Source organism: Ranitomeya imitator, chromosome 9 (genome assembly GCF_032444005.1).
Source record: "Ranitomeya imitator isolate aRanImi1 chromosome 9, aRanImi1.pri, whole genome shotgun sequence".
NCBI lineage: Eukaryota > Metazoa > Chordata > Amphibia > Anura > Dendrobatidae > Ranitomeya > Ranitomeya imitator.
In genome coordinates this window covers 29,121,362-29,137,635 of record NC_091290.1, presented here as the reverse complement: position 1 = coordinate 29,137,635, position 16,274 = coordinate 29,121,362, and the positions used below count along the sequence as shown (strand labels likewise).

At 41.8% G+C, this 16,274-nt stretch overlaps 1 protein-coding gene across 5 annotated transcripts in view; it reads left to right on the top strand.

Annotated features, from left to right (window-relative positions):
• Positions 1–16,274, top strand: part of SIPA1 (signal-induced proliferation-associated 1) — a 96,207-nt gene that overhangs the window by 63,315 nt on the left and 16,618 nt on the right. For 3 of the 5 annotated variants that reach the window (XM_069739863.1, XM_069739862.1, XM_069739864.1), the window contains exons 11-14: positions 4,429–4,540; positions 10,724–10,822; positions 12,228–12,288; positions 12,388–12,454. In XM_069739863.1, coding sequence (XP_069595964.1) covers positions 4,429–4,540; positions 10,724–10,822; positions 12,228–12,288; positions 12,388–12,454 — 339 coding nt within the window. The remainder of the gene's footprint in view (positions 1–4,428; positions 4,541–10,723; positions 10,823–12,227; positions 12,289–12,387; positions 12,455–16,274) is intronic. The other 2 variants (XM_069739867.1, XM_069739866.1) reach the window with 1 other exon arrangement.

Sequence of the window (16,274 nt, the reverse complement as noted above, 5' to 3'; positions counted from 1 at the left end):
AGTTGGAAACTTGGGCTGAAAGGTGGCAGATGAGGTTTAACAATGATAAATGTAAGGTTATACACATGGGAAGAGGGAATCAATATCACCATTACACACTGAACGGGAAACCACTGGGTAAATCTGACAGGGAGAAGGACTTGGGGATCCTAGTTAATGATAAACTTACCTGGAGCAGCCAGTGCCAGGCAGCAGCTGCCAAGGCAAACAGGATCATGGGGTGCATTAAAAGAGGTCTGGATACACATGATGAGCGCATTATACTGCCTCTGTACAAATCCCTAGTTAGACCGCACATGGAGTACTGTGTCCAGTTTTGGGCACCGGTGCTCAGGAAGGATATAATGGAACTAGAGAGAGTACAAAGGAGGGCAACAAAATTAATAAAGGGGATGGGAGAACTACAATACCCAGATAGATTAGCGAAATTAGGATTATTTAGTCTAGAAAAAAGACGACTGAGGGGCGATCTAATAACCATGTATAAGTATATAAGGGGACAATACAAATATCTCGCTGAGGATCTGTTTATACCAAGGAAGATGACGGGCACAAGGGGGCATTCTTTGCGTCTGGAGGAGAGAAGGTTTTTCCACCAACATAGAAGAGGATTCTTTACTGTTAGGGCAGTGAGAATCTGGAATTGCTTGCCTGAGGAGGTGGTGATGGCGAACTCAGTCGAGGGGTTCAAGAGAGGCCTGGATGTCTTCCTGGAGCAGAACAATATTGTATCATACAATTATTAGGTTCTGTAGAAGGACGTAGATCTGGGTATTTATTATGATGGAATATAGGCTGAACTGGATGGACAAATGTCTTTTTTCAGCCTTACTAACTATGTTACTATGTTACTATGATTAGATATCCTTAGGAAAGGCTAGCAGTATTAGATTTCTGGGGGTCTGACTGTTAAAGGGTTATTCATATCATCATAAAAAGTAAAAATGGCAAAGGGCTTGTACAAAGCAGCAACTTTGCAATTTATTTGTTATTAAAATCCTCTCAGTTCTCAAGAATAAAGGCTTTTTTTATTCTATTGTTTACGATTTGTTGCCTAGGCTACATCACCTCTTTTCTGATTGAGCTTGTAAGCACTGCTCTGAACATGGCCAGTGGAGTGCACTGCCAGGATCTTTGGAGTGCACTGTTAGCGCCTGATCCTAACCAACTTCTGTTCCAGTCCATTCCTCATATAGTAGCATCAGAGAGCACACAGTTTGGGTCTGAACTGTCAATCGGAGCTGTCAATTAAACTGAAAAGAACTGCCTACCAAAAGGCAAAAATCCAAGTGTCAGGGGAGCAGTGCGCTCCTGCAGAAGATGATACAATCCCTCTAAGTGATTGGAAAAAAAAACCTGCAATATCAAGACCAGCTATTACTAAGGTTAAATAGAACCTGTCACGAGGCTTTTGCTACATCATCTAAAAACAGTATAACTTAGCAAAAGAGACCCCGATTCCAACAATGTGTCACTTAGTTTACTGGGTGCAGCAGTTGTGACACAATAAGAGTTCTTAGATATAGCAGAGCTAAGAAAACCAGGCTCTGTATGTACATTGTCTATGGACAATGAGCTGCTTATCAGATGAGGGGGTGTGGTTGGACCGCTTGGCACGAGGCAGCCAGTCTGGGCAGTGATAATGTCCTAGTGATAAAGCCTTCATTGTAAGTAAACAACAGCTCACAGCCTGATAAGTGACACATCACTGAAATCAGTGTTTCAGCCCCTATCTTCTGCTCTCTTCAGATTACGTAGCAAAAACCTGAAGACAGATTCCCTTTAAATTCCCACTATGAGTTTTTGACACTGTTTGACACTGGGTATTTTCGCTACACAAAAAAACGCAGCGTCTTACTGTTCCAGCAAAGTGGATGTGATTTATAGAACTCTCATACCCGCTGTGCTTTTCTTATTTGTATGAGGCATGAAGTGTCCCGCGGTGCATTTTTGAAATCCACAACATGTCAATTTTTCTTTGCCGCACGCTTAGGGTTAGGTGCAGATTTTTCCCCTGAAATCGCATTAGATGCAGAAAATCTGGGGGTAAAAAACACATGCTGCAGAAACGCGTTATAAAAGCATGTAATCCGCACATGACTGTATCAAGAAGGTTTTGTCAATCCAAATACCAGGAAATATGAAAAACAAAGCAGCATGACATTCCAACAAGAGCCAATACCCTCGTGATCAAAAAATCTAATTTTAAATAATAAAATCTAAGATAGAAACAAAATGAGCCAGTACCCTGCTGTAATTCAAAAGTAATAGCTCGTACTGTATAAATAACATACGAGTACATAGTAAACACTGTTTTTGATTGAAAAAAAAGCATAAAAGTCATCCCACTATGAGGTGTATCGACTTTTTTTTGTTTCTTTTAATTTACATAATAAGTGCAGAAAATTTGCAACGTCAAAAACTTACCAATTACTCAGAGTGGGAACGTAGCCGAAAAATACTTTGTGGTGCAATGAGGATCGGTGTTGGCAATAAAGGGGCCGCATAGCCCCTTCAGACAGTTGAATGGTAGGGCTGCCATGAGTTGGGTCGTGTAAATCATGCACCAAGGGTGTTGTTCCAGATACAGACGGGAAAAGAACCAATTTCACACAGTCCGCTTTCTGTAACTATTTTACTTAGAGATGAAGTTATTCCCACTCGGTTTTGATCACCACACCAAGAGAACGCATCAAACAAATATTTCGCCAGAAGGCTATATCCTCTGTGCTGAACAGCTCGGCACCCAAGATAACTGTTTCTGTTATATTCTCTGTGTAAATTTACCTGTTGGCATGCCCGTCTGAACCGGCCGCCGTTACCTTATTACGCCCTGAGAGAAGCTGGTTTAATTAAATGAGTGCACAGCACGGGCTCACCTGCGGTTCAGCACAGTGGTTCACAATCCTAAGAATATATACTTCTATATCTATTTCCCAATCAAATATTTCCCACCCGTTCCGGTTTACTCTCAAGAAAACGAGAGGAAAAGTCCATCCTCGAATATATTAAGAATATTAAGAATATTCCAAAATTAACCATATTTACATACATGTCAGCAAAGGTGTCGTAGGCAAAGTCTGTTGGAGCTGAACCATTGCTCCATTTTAGATTGTTCCACAGAGACTCCTCTTCCAACAGACAAATAGGAAGCACAAGTCTTGTCTGGCGTTCGCTGCATGCTAGGGCAGCACCAAAGAGTAGCATAGAATATTCAGTCACTGAACCGCAAAATAATGTGGTCCGTGAAGTCAATATACCTAACTATAGGCCTTGTATCTCTTGGCGCTAAAAAGATATTGTTATGCGTGCACGTTCACTTACTGCCGTGTCGCAGTGGGCTTTAGAGTCCTTTCGTCGGGTCTGCTCCGAACAAAATAATCAGCACGCGCCGGCAGAGCTCCTCCAGCCGGTAAGCAATACCGAGGATGCTTGTGACGTGACTCTCTCACGGGGCGTAGCACCTCTCTCTCCAGGTCCCAAACCCTTGTTCCTTAACAGCTTGTACGACAGGAATTCCCTCGCATCAGGACAGGTTCTGATCCCGGACCAGCTCAGCTCCAATCCGCTGCCGCTTCTAACTCAGAGGGGTGCTGTCACGAGAGGATATAATTGGATCCTTCTCCAGCACAGCTTCACTCACCCCTCATTCCTGCAGACCCTGCACAACATGGCCACGCTTCCTTTCATTTTATATAACCCTCCTAAAAGTCCCTTAACCATGTTCAACAAAAGCGACATCTTGCGGCCAGTGAACAAAATTAACTATAAAGAAACAAATACAGCTCTGAAAAAAATTAAGAGACCTCCACCTCAAAACCCTGTCATGGGCAGCCCAATCTCCAGACCTGAACCCTGTTGAAAACCTCTGGAATGTAATCAAGAGGATGATGGATGGTCACAAGCCATCAAACAAAGAAGAACTGCTTAATTTTTGGGGCCAGAAGCAGTGTGAAAGACTGGTGGAAAGCATGCCAAGACTCATGAAAGCTGTGATTAAAAATCATGGTTATTCCACAAAATATTGATTTCTGAACTCTTCCTGAGTTAAAACATTAGTATTGTTGTTTCTAAATTATTAAGAACTTATTTTCTTTGCATTATTTGAGGTCTGAAAGCATTGGGTTTTTTTTTTTTTTTTTTGACCATTTTTCTTTGTCAGAAAAAAAAATACAAAATTTTTTGCTTGGAACTTCGGAGACATGTTGTCAGAGGTTTATAGACTAAAAGAACAATTTACATTTTACTTAAAAATATACCTATAAAGAGAGAAATCAGACAAACTGAACATTTTGCAGTGGTCTCTTAATTTTTTCCAGAGCTGTATCTTTACAGCAAGTACAGGGATTATTCAGGCGTGTGTACTATTCGTTACATAAAATCCCCAATGTCATTGTATTAAGCAGAGAAGCTATTTCTATTTCTTAGATGATGGATGACACTTTTGAGGAGCCTCAGGCGGAAATGACTGATTCCGATGTCGTTGCCCAGGAAGAGACCTTGTCTCCTGCACCCTCTGCTCAGGAACGTTCCAAAAACAGTAAGCACAATTCCCATTACACAGTCTTCATCATTTCATATGTATCAGCAAAGAATCTTACTATTACATGTTATATCTTATCATTTAGTCACTATTTTCTCTTTTTTTTCTGAAATACATACAAAATTATAGTATACAGGAATAAAAAAAAAATGCTCACATTAGTATAAAACCTGGATTTTAATAACGGTCATAGTGTATTGTCTATTATTGCATTTGTGCCCTTTTTTTCAGTCTAGTTTTTGGTGTTTTTCATTTGCACCCTATTCTTTTAAGAGTCTATTTTCTACGTTTCTACTTTTTTTTTTTTTTTTTTACATTCACTGTTGTGGACAGGGTTTTGGGCTTCCAGATGTTTTTGGCTTATTCATCAATTGAATTTTTGTGCAAATGTAGCTTCCCCCCTCCTGCACCCTGGAGTGATTTTATGTAAAGCAGATATTTTCATTTTTTGTGCTAAGAAGATGCAAAACAGAATAAAGACTAAAAGAACATTTTTGGTTTTGCTCAGAATTTATGAACCCCGCTTGAGGAGACATTTTGGAGAATGTGGAGCAAAAAAAAATGTCATTGAATGCCACAAGAAAAAAAAAAGGAAAAAGAGCAAAGTAACTCAAAGAAAGCCTAAAAATTAATAACTTGGGCTGATAACGGGATAGTCAGGTTACTGAGCGTAAGGGCACAGACGGACGGGCACAATTCTCGTGCGAGGAGGGCATCGCAATCCTCGGACTGACCGTCGGCTCTCCTGACCTTCTCATTTGAGGGGCCAGTCCGGGCACTGCGATGCGACCCTCGCAGGAGGAATACTGCCGTCTGTCTGCGCCCTAGGGGAAACTAACCAAGTGCGAACAGAGCCATTACAATAGGGTTATACAATATAACACATGTGCCACATTAAGGGAGTTGTTCAGAACTTTGAAGTTGGACTATCCTTAGGGCTTGTACAGATGACCGTATTTTTGATCCGAGTGCGAGTCAGCAAAACATAAGATTGCGCTGGATCCAATGTTTTTCTATGGGGCCAATTTTTTTTACTTGGACTGAGTCTGTTTGAAGCAAAAATGGCAGTATGCACGATGTGCATCTGTAAATCGGATCGCACTTGGCCATGCAAGTCAATGGGTCCACCAAAAAAAAACGGATCGCACTCTGATGATATCTGAGTGCGGTTCGATTTTCACAGACTTGCACAGAATGGAGAAGATGGAAACATTTTTTTTTCATCTTCTGTTCCGAGAAAATCTGATCACACTATGTTCAAACTCTTATCAAACTCTGATCTACTAATTTAAAAGGGAATCTGAAAAGTTGTTTCTTCAAATAGTACAATTTCAGTAAACTACATAAAATACTAGATCAGATTTTTAAAAAATCTGTACCGAAACAGCTGTTGAGGATGATTACGAGACCTGCCCGATCCCCTTTAGGGCAGAGGTCCCCAACTCCAGTCCTCAAGGCCCACCAACAGGTCATGTTTTCAGGATTTCCTTTGCATTGCACAGGTGATGCAATTATTACCTGGGCAAGACTAAGGAAATCCTGAAAACATGACATGTTGGTGGGCCTTGAGGACTGGAGTTGGGGACCTCTGCTTTAGGGTATGTGCACACGATGCGGATTTTGCTGCGGATCCGCACCGTTTCCGCATCTGCGGATCCGCAGCATTTTCCCATGAGTACAATGTAAACCTATGGGAAACGAAATCCGCAGTGCACATGTACGGAAACGCAGTGTTTTATTTTCCGCAGCATGTCAATTCTTTGTGCAGAATCCGCAGCGTTTTTACACCTGCTCCAATAGAAAACTGCAGATGTAAAACCGCAGCGGAATCCGCAATAGAAACCGTGATAAATCTGCAGGAAAAACCGCAGCTGTTTTGCTTTGCGGATTTATCAAATCCGCAGCTGAAAAATCCGCAGAGGAGCTTTCTACGTGTGCACATACCTTTAAAGTCCTATCTAACTTTAATAAAAATAAATCTTTTTAAACCCTAGGGGCCAAATTCATCATTTGCTTTTTTTTTTCCAAGTCACTTTTCTTTTATTTTGTCTTGAGGTTTTCAGTGTCATTTTTTGCACCAATTCCTTCAACAGGGTGCATGCTGGTTGGCGAATCTTGCACAAAAAGGAAAATTCTTTTAATTTTACCTTTTTTTTGCGCTATTTTATAATAAAAAGTAGCACAAAATGCAATTGATGAATCAGGCTGAAATATCTGGAAAAGAAAAAAACACAACCACGATGACAAACATTAAAAAAACCATATGATCACCTATAACACGGACTTAAAATAGACGCAAATTAAAAGAAGAATTAGGCGCAAATGAAGAACAGGAGAAAAACACCAAAAATTAGACAATGAGAAAACGCAAGTGTAACAATGAATTGAGCCCTTCATCTCAGGAACCTTGTCCTAATTGCATATAAAGGTATCAGTATAATATTGTTAGGGAGAATGCGCATAGCCTGACCTGGCGGCATCATTCTTATCTCCAGAAAACAAAGACGTTTCAATGCTTCTTTTGTCTTCCCTGAATTGGTCGTGAATGCTTCTATTTGGAGGGATAGATAACTTTTGGTTGAGCAAATTAATTTATTTTGTGACTGTATCAAGAAATACTTATGATGCAGTTTCCTACCCTGAAAGAAAGGTCACGAATTTTGCCCTTTCGTGTACCTGGAATGAATTTTTGGCAAAAACAGGAAAAATGTCAGGCCAACCAGAGGTCCGTTGCACACAAAATTCAAAAGTAAATTGTAGTACAATAAGCAAAAGGATCCTCTGTTAAAATCACTTTTATTCGCCAACACAAATGCGTTTCAGACTTAGTCCTTAATCATGGTACAAATATTAAGGACTCAGTCAGAAATGAGATTTTCCATTAGATGGTGATAGCTATTGTGCATTTTTTTATTTTTGTACAACAATTAAGGACTCAGTCTGAAACGCGTTAGTGCTTTATAATTGGTGATGGCTACTATGCATTTTTACATTTTTGGAAAATGATTAAGGCAGGCTTCACTAGACGGCAGTAGAGATGAAGCAGGTCTGCACCTAACAGAGCTTACCTGCAGTGCAGCAGTGAGGCTACCACAGGTGGTAGCAGAATAGTCAAAATAAGCAGGGTCAAATCCTAGACTGTAGCACAGTACCAAAAGGTATAAGCAAACTTGTGGTCAAAGACAAGCCAGGGGGTCAGTAACAGTGAGGAGCGGATAAGCCAAAAGACAAAAACAGGTCAGGATACACGCCAAGTCAAACCGGGCAGTCTGCACACTGAAGGGGAACACTGAGTCAAGACCGGAACAGGGAAAAACAGAAACACGGGTTCAGACAGCAAACACAGCAGGACAAAAAGAGAGCAATCAGAATCAGCTTACAGCAGCACTAAGCAGAAACTAACTGACATAATCTGCAGGACTCAGCGGGGATAAATAGCAAACCTGAGGCCAGACTGAGGCTGAGAAAAGTTAACCCCTGACTTGATTAGACCGGGGAAAGGGAAGACAGGACTCAAAACCCGGTCCGGATCATGACATAAGGACTCAGTCTGTAGTGCGTTAGTGCTTTATAACTAGTGATGGCTACCATGTATTTTTACATTTTTGGATAATGATTAAGGACTCAGTCTGAAATGCGTTAGTGCTTTATGATTGTTGATGGCTACCTTGTGATTTTTAGATTTTTGTACGATTAAGTATCGTATATACTCGAGTATAAGCCGAGAATTTCTGCCCATTTTTTTTAGGCTGAAAGTGCCCCTCTCGGCTTATACTCGAGTCATTGTCCCAGGGGGTCGGTGGCGGAGGGGGAAGCGGCAGCTGTCAAATCATACTCACCTGCTCCCGGCGCGTTTCTGCATGTCCCTGATTTTCCAGCGCCCGCAGCTCTTCCTGTACTCAGCGGTCACGTGGTACCGTTCATTAAAGTAATGAATATGGACGCAACTCCACTCCCATAGGGGTGGAGCCGCATATTCATTACTTTAATGAGCGGTACCAGTGACTGCTGAATACAGGCACAAGCTGCCGGCTCAGGATGATGGAGAAGCAGGGACTGCGTCGGGAGGGTGAGTATAATAGGGGAGGGTGAGCCATGCGATATTCACCTGTCCCCGTTCCACCACGGTGCTCTGTCTTCCGCGTCCTCTGGCTGTGAGGTTCAGGTCAGAGGGTGCGATGACGTGCTTAGTGCACTCTCTCTGCCTGAACAGTCAGAGAGCCGGAAGACGTAGCGGCGCACTACGGTGGAACGGGGACAGGTGAATATCGCAAGTGCCGGGGCCTGAGGTCATTTTTTTTTCTTCATCGTAGCAGCAACAGCATATGGGGCATAATCTGTGGAGCATTTTATGGGGCCATCATCCTTTGTGCAGCAGAATATGGGCATAATCTATAGAGCATCTTATGGGGCCATCAACCTTTGTACAGCATTATATGGGGTATAATATTCTATAGAGCATCTTAAGGGGCAATCAATAACCTTTGTGCAGAATTATATGGGGCATATTTTAATATGGAGCATATAATGGGGCCCATCATGAACTGTATGGAGCATTATATGGGGCGTATTTTGTATGGAGCATCTTATGGGACCCATCATGAACTGTATGGAGCATTATATGGGGCTCCTGGTTCAATATGGATATTCAAAAACACTTAACCTACTGATGTCTCAATTCATTTTACTTTTATTGGTATCTATTTTTACTTTTGACATTTACCGGTATCTGCTGCATTTCCCACCCTAGGCTTATACTCGAGTCAATAAGTTTTCCCATTTTTTGTGGCAAAATTAGAGGTCTCGGTTTATACTCGGGTCGGCTTATACTCGAGTATATACGGTACTTAGTCTGAAATTGATTTGTGCTTTTTATCTGATATTGACTACCACGTATTTTTTACATTTTCTTATACAAAAGTGATTTTAGCAGAGGATCTGATTCCTGGATACATTTGCTTTTCTGAAATGTATTTTATTATAGTAGAGATAGCATTTAATATGCCATGTGGAAAAATAGATCTCCTGGTTGTAGACACAGAAATAACTGGCAGAAAGAGTGACTATAAAATAAAATGATTACTAATTTGTAAATTGAGAGAAGAAGACAGTTGTTATCAAAACTGCAGCAAGCATCCCATTAAGTGATACATTGCTGGAAACAGGGTCTTTTCCACTACATCATCCTGGTCTCAGATGGGGTAGCAGAACCTGCTGACAGATTCCCTTTAATCTCTGAAATCCTGGCCTCCTTTTTCCAGCCCATTCATTTCTACAGAGCAGTTATTTACTCACCTCCTCTTTGGCCCCTGTGCTGTTATCAGTCCTGCAAAATTACAAGTCTCCTATCTGTTATTGCTTTCAGGGCAATTATCCTAATCACTGCTCTCACTTTCCTGAACTGTGTGCTTGTTCAAAGGCCCTGTTATCTCCATATGTAAATATACTGATAACAGTGTAGGAATGAGAACAATGATGGCCATAATGCATCACACTAGCATAAGTTCAACAGTAGGAGGAAGTTACTGAACCAGAACTGTCACCCAAGGAGGAGTGTCCACCCCCCAGCAACAATGAAGTGAAAGGCTGTACAAGAGTGTGCTGCTGAACATACAATTTGAGAATAACACTTTATGTATTGGTTGGGAGTGTTGCATGGTTAAATAAGGATGGGAAGAGGACAGTGGTCGGTTAGACAGATGGGTTAGGGCTGGTATGAAGACATGGGTAAGGGTAAGGGTAAGGGTGGGTAGGGTTTGGATTAGGTGTACAAGTGGTTAGGTGAGGTTTAGAGACAGACATAATGGTGAAGTTAATTACGTGAAACAGCAATGAGTCATTATGTAGAGGGGGTTACATGAGCTCAGGGTTGAAGCTTTCTCTAATGTCGTTGACCTTGTGATTGAAATTTATGGCAAAGTCTTGAGTTGAGATAAGAGATATGGTGGTTGAGGGCACCAGGAAAAAAAATCAATACAAATGGAGATTCGAAAAAAATGTAGATTTATCAATTGGTTGTTAGTTCCAGATTTTCATAAGAAAAACGAATAGGTCATAATCATAAATGTTTGTGTTACCTTTTCGTCTGTCTTCGACAATTGGTATAGGGATAGAAAACACTGGTAAAACAGAGTTATCAGCCTTGATCCATTTAGCGTCTCGCTTATTTCGTTTCTGCAGCACTCTCACCACCTCCGCAGTCACTTGAAGATGAATGGCAAAGTATCTCTGACCTGACCCTCGCCTGTAACAGCATACTGGAAGCCATGTCTAAAGAGGGTAAGCTGCCATTTTAAATAAAAGCAAAGGGTCTTTTCTTAAAGGTTTACGACTTAGCGGCCGTGCAGAGGAATCAGCAAATTGCAGAGAGAGAGAGAGAGAGATACCTTATAGGTAATGCTTACCTGCTTCTATAAGAAACCTAAGAAATTACTATGCAATCAAGAAAAGAAAGATTTCAGATAGAGCCAGTGTTTCTGCAGAAATGAAATCATGGGGAAAAAAAATGGAATGGGGCTCTACTCCGCCATAAAATGAATGTTATCTTCTTTATTTGCTCTCTTTCTTCATGTTACAGTATTCACTGCTTCTCCAGTCTTTCACTTTTTTTGCTTTCTGATTTTTATGTGCAAGTTGCATTAACACTTAGATATCTGCCTACCCCTCACCTCCTTTAACAGTGAAGGTGGGTCCTCCGGCTGCTGGGTTCCATAACATCTGCTTTGCTTGCTACCCTTGTAGTTATGCTTTCACTATGTGAATTCCACCATATGAATTAAGCAGTAGACTAGAAGTATTACTATCATCGTATAAAGTATAGCATTTACACATTTATACATGTTTTTATACATAGTTTTTCATATACACTGCTGTGAAAAAGTATTTACTCCCTCCGCATGACGCCTATTGATGCCAAAAAAACTGATGCACTAAAGAAATTATAAGTTGTATCTCAATTAAAGAGGACCTATCAACTCCTGGAATACATTGAAGGGAAAAGAGACCAAAACACAAAATATATATAATTAGAAATTAAAGCTTTTGCCCTTGAAGAAAGAAAGAGGGCTATAACTCTAGCGCCACCTATTGGAATTAGCAATCCTACAAGTCAATATTGACACTTTAACGAGCCTTGACATATGACTTAGGATGAAAGCCAAACCAGAATCTCAATTTGTAAAAAACGGTGTTTTGAGGTATTGCCTCTCTTCAGTGCAAAGTATGAGATCTGATTTGGTTTTACGTCAGAGATGATTTGCATATTTAATGTCCCAGAGGAGCATGCATGGCGTATAAGTCTCCTTAACTCTGACACGCAAGGCCTGGCTTTGTCAGTCTCCACAAGGAGAAACATCACCCCTTAGACCACAGTCCAGAGCCTCTCACCTAGCCAACTCAGATCTCATACTTTGCACTGACGAGTGGCAATGCCCAGAAACACCATGTTTGCAAATTTAGATTCTGGTTTGGCTTTTATAGTAAGTCATATTTTCCAAGGCTCGTTCGCTGATCACTACATACAGTATAATCACACTGCCACTCTACAGGGCATTTCATATGTATATATGTCTGCTCCATACCAGTGTGATGCTACATAATAAGATACTTCCAGCAATGCTGATGCCTGTGTTAGTGTGTGACAAGGAGATTATTACTTTTTCTTACACTTTGTGTGTTCTTACAGAACAGGTACAAGCTTTTAAAAATGATTTGGGAGCTCAAAGCTCTCTCCCAGCAGCATCAGGGTAAGCGGCAAACACCTTAATTGTCAGGTCCACGCATTTCACACCATAGGATGTCGAAGTGACATTTACTGTATTAATAAAATGTCATCTCTTTACTAGAAATCTTAATGACAAAGTTACAGAGCTGGAAATGAAGCTGAAGAAACTTCAGGAAGACCTTAAAAGGGTAAGAAAAAAAAATCTAATTATTGGTGGTAAAATATTTTCTTAACATAGGACATATATAAAAACGTACATAGAAGATCAGCAGCACAGCCAGCAATGTATCCATTAATTAGGCAAAGGATGCACGGTGCTGCCTGTCTCAGGTCCATATACAGCGGCATATAAAAAATTGGGCACCCCTGGTCAAAATTTGGTATTGTGAACAGTTAAGCAAGTTGAAGATGAAATGATCTCTAAAAGGGCTGAAGTTAAAGATGACACATTTCCTTTGCATTTTAGGCAGAAAAAAAAAAGTCATTTTTTTACATTTTAAAAATTACAAAAATGAAAACGGGCTGATGCAAAGGTTTGGGCACCCTTGGAGATTTGTGTGCTCAGATAACTTTGACCAAGTTTGCAGACCTTAGTTAGCCTGTTCGGGTTATGGCTTATTCACTATCATCAATAGGAAAGGCCAGGTACATTGAAAATTTCCAGCTTTATAAAAACCCAGCCTCCTCTAACCTTGTGCCAAAAACCAGCAGCCACGGGTTCTTCTAAGCAGCTACCTAGTACTCTGAAAATGGTGCAGGCCCACAAAGCAGGAGAAGGCTGTAAGAAGATAGCAAAGCGTTATCAAGTTGCTCTTTCCTCAGTTTGAAACATCAATTTACCATAAGCCCAACGGACGTCCGGGGTATCTTAGGTGGAAAAGCTTTCATCCAAGACACAAAAAAGTCCATCATCTACAGTCCAAGCTCGGAGGTGCATCCGTATCTATTCAGACAGTAAAGACAGAAACCTACAGCTGTGATCACTGAGGAACACATTCCTACAACAAGGATACCATCCACTGGTAATAACATTTTTCTAATTTTGGTTATAGACATTACCACAATGAATTTTAAACAAAACAATTCAGATGCAGTTGAAGTTCAGACTTTCAGCTTTCATTTGAGGGTATACACATTAAAATTGGATGAAGGGTTTAGGAGTTTCAGCTCCCTAACATGTGCCACCCTGTTTTTAAAGGGACCAAAAGTAATTGGACAGATTAAATAAAATGTTCATTTCTAGTACTTGGCTGAAAACCCTTTGTTGGCAATGACTGCCTGAAGTCTTGAACTCATGGACATCACCAGACGCTGTGTTTCCTCCATTTTGATGCTCTGCCAGGCCTTCACTGCGGTGGTTTTCAGTTGCTGTCTGTTTGTGGGCCTTTCTGTCTGAAGTTTAGTCTTTAACAAGTGAAATGCTGCTCAATTGGTTTGAGATCAGGTGACTGACTTGGCCATTCAAGAATATTCCATTTCTTTGCTTTAATAAACTCCTGGGTTGCTTTGGCTTTATGTTTTGGGTCATTGTCCATCTGTAGTATGAAACGACGACCAATCAGTTTGGCTGCATGTTGCTGGATCTGAGCTTCCACCCCATGCTCTGGTTCCGGGCTGCTGGACATGGCGTCCTCCACATGGCTCTCTGCATCCAGGTCTCTTTCCTGCTCTCTCCTTGGGGGCGGTTCCTTCTTCTCCCTACACCATCCCAGACTAGGAGGCGGATCTCTTTTGTTGATGGGCATATCTTCCTGACATAGTAGTATCTGTGAGGGGCAGCTTCCATTTTCATGCCGTTTTTCCAGGCTAAGCCCACGACGACACGCCCCACTCCTCCTGCACGCCACATGGTGCTGTAATGGCCGTTTGGCAGCAATTTTGGCGGTCTTTTTGCAATACACAGTCTCACAATAAAACACGGTTCAGGCACAGTCTCTAGGCGCACATGACCCAATTCACGGGGTTTAGTAGATCCTGTTCATGACGCCAAGTTGGATCGCCCCCCAAGGGCCGTGGGGTACTGGGTCCGATGTTCACTGGGGGATGTCACGGTGGCTGACCCGGTCTGTGGCCCTGGGATGTCCATGTAAAAGGGAAAGGTCTTTAAAGGTATAAAGTTTACGTTTGTGACGCCACCTGTGGTATTCGATCAGGATGACCGACGCTGCTTTAAGGAGTCCGCTGGCGTGATGTTATGGCAGCTAGATGGTATACTTTCTCACAGGTGAAGTATGTCCCCAGGGCTTCCCAGTGTGTAAATGGTGGTATGGTGAAAGGCGCAGAGAAGAACGAGGACACAAGGTTGCAGTCTCTTAACCTTTACTGAAGACTTCAGCATCCACAGTCCAGAGCACCAGATCACAGGGCAGGCAGAGTCCAGTCGGTTTGGAGGCAAGTCCAGAGTCCCCTTTTCCAGGTGGAAATCAGTAGCCTTCCCTTGCGCTGCAGTGGTTTAGTCCATTACTGCCTATGGCTTCACATAAGGGTCTCACTGATGCGATGTTTCACTCTCTCTGTCCCCCATATAGTATAGGACAAAACTCGTATGACTGGTGACTTGAGCCTGTTTATAGGGTCTCTTAGATAACCCGGCTCTGTAGGTGTCACCGTGCCTCCTGGGTGTAGGTGCAGACAGGTAACCTGCAATTAGCTGTCCTGCCGGTCTCTGAAATAAGGCGTAGAGGTCCTTACTCCCTCGGTGTTCCGGCTACCGGGATTTTGCGCCTCAGAAGGAGGCAGCCTGAGCGGGGCTGGTCCCCTGCTGGTATCCTCTCCTTCGCTTCAACTTCCTTCACTCCTGTCTGGAGCTCTGTCAGGAACTAACTTCTGTCTGGAACTAACTAACTTTCCCTCCAGAGTACCAGTTATATATATATATATATATATATATATATATATATATATATATATATATATATATATATATTACAAACATAGGAGAACCACAGGAGTATATAGGAAAGTATAAATTTTATTATAAGGAAAAAACATTAAAAGCTACACACTAAAAGACACCAATAGAAAACACCGGGAAAACCCAGACACAGATAACATCAATTCATGTAATATATATATAGCGTTAGGTATAACAATTGTGCCTTGTTGTAATAAATTGATGCAAACAAGAGAAGGTCCGTGGCACCCACACCACCTCACAATAGGACTGTAATGTCAGATCCACCCGTATTAATAATCAGCTATATTGCTCCAGATCAGACTGTCATAAGCCATAGTGAGGCTAAGATGTGGGAGATGTCACAGGGGAAAATAGAGGTAAATTGCCGGCCGGCGTGAAAAATCCCCCTCCAGACATAGACCATACCCGGATCTTACCATGTAATTGGGGTCCCTGGATTGGGCGCAACCCATATATATATATATAGTGACCTAATAAATAGGAGCAGAAGCTCTCCCTGGTGGTCTGGAGAAAAGCGTTGCATGTTTGTGATACCTGGGTGCAGTTATCCTTTCTTGCCTCCAAACGTAACATCACTCCCCCCTAGAGGAAAGCAATACCACTGCGACGACCAGGGGCGCCGCAGTTTCATCTGTCCAAAGAATGTTGTTCCAGAACTGTGCGGCTTTTCTAGATGTTTTTTAGCCTTTTTATTCTTGATGCTTATGAGTGGCTTGCACCGTGCAATGAACCCTCTGTATTTACTTTCATGCAGTCTTCTCTTTATGGTAGATTTGGATATTGATACGCCGACCTCCTGGAGAGTGTTGGTCACTTGGTTGGCTGTTGTGAAGGAGTTTCTCTTCACCATGGAGATTATTCTGCGATCATCCACCACTGTTATCTTCCATGGGCGCCCAGGTCTTTTTGCATTGATGAGTTCACCAGTGCTTTTTTTCTTTCTCAGGATGTACCAAACTGTAGATTTTGCCACTTCTAATATTGTAGCAATTTCTCGGATGGGTTTTTTCTGTTTTCGCAGCTTAAGGATGGCTTGTTTCACCTTCATGGAGAGCTCCTTTGACCGCATGTTTACTTCACAGCAAAACCTT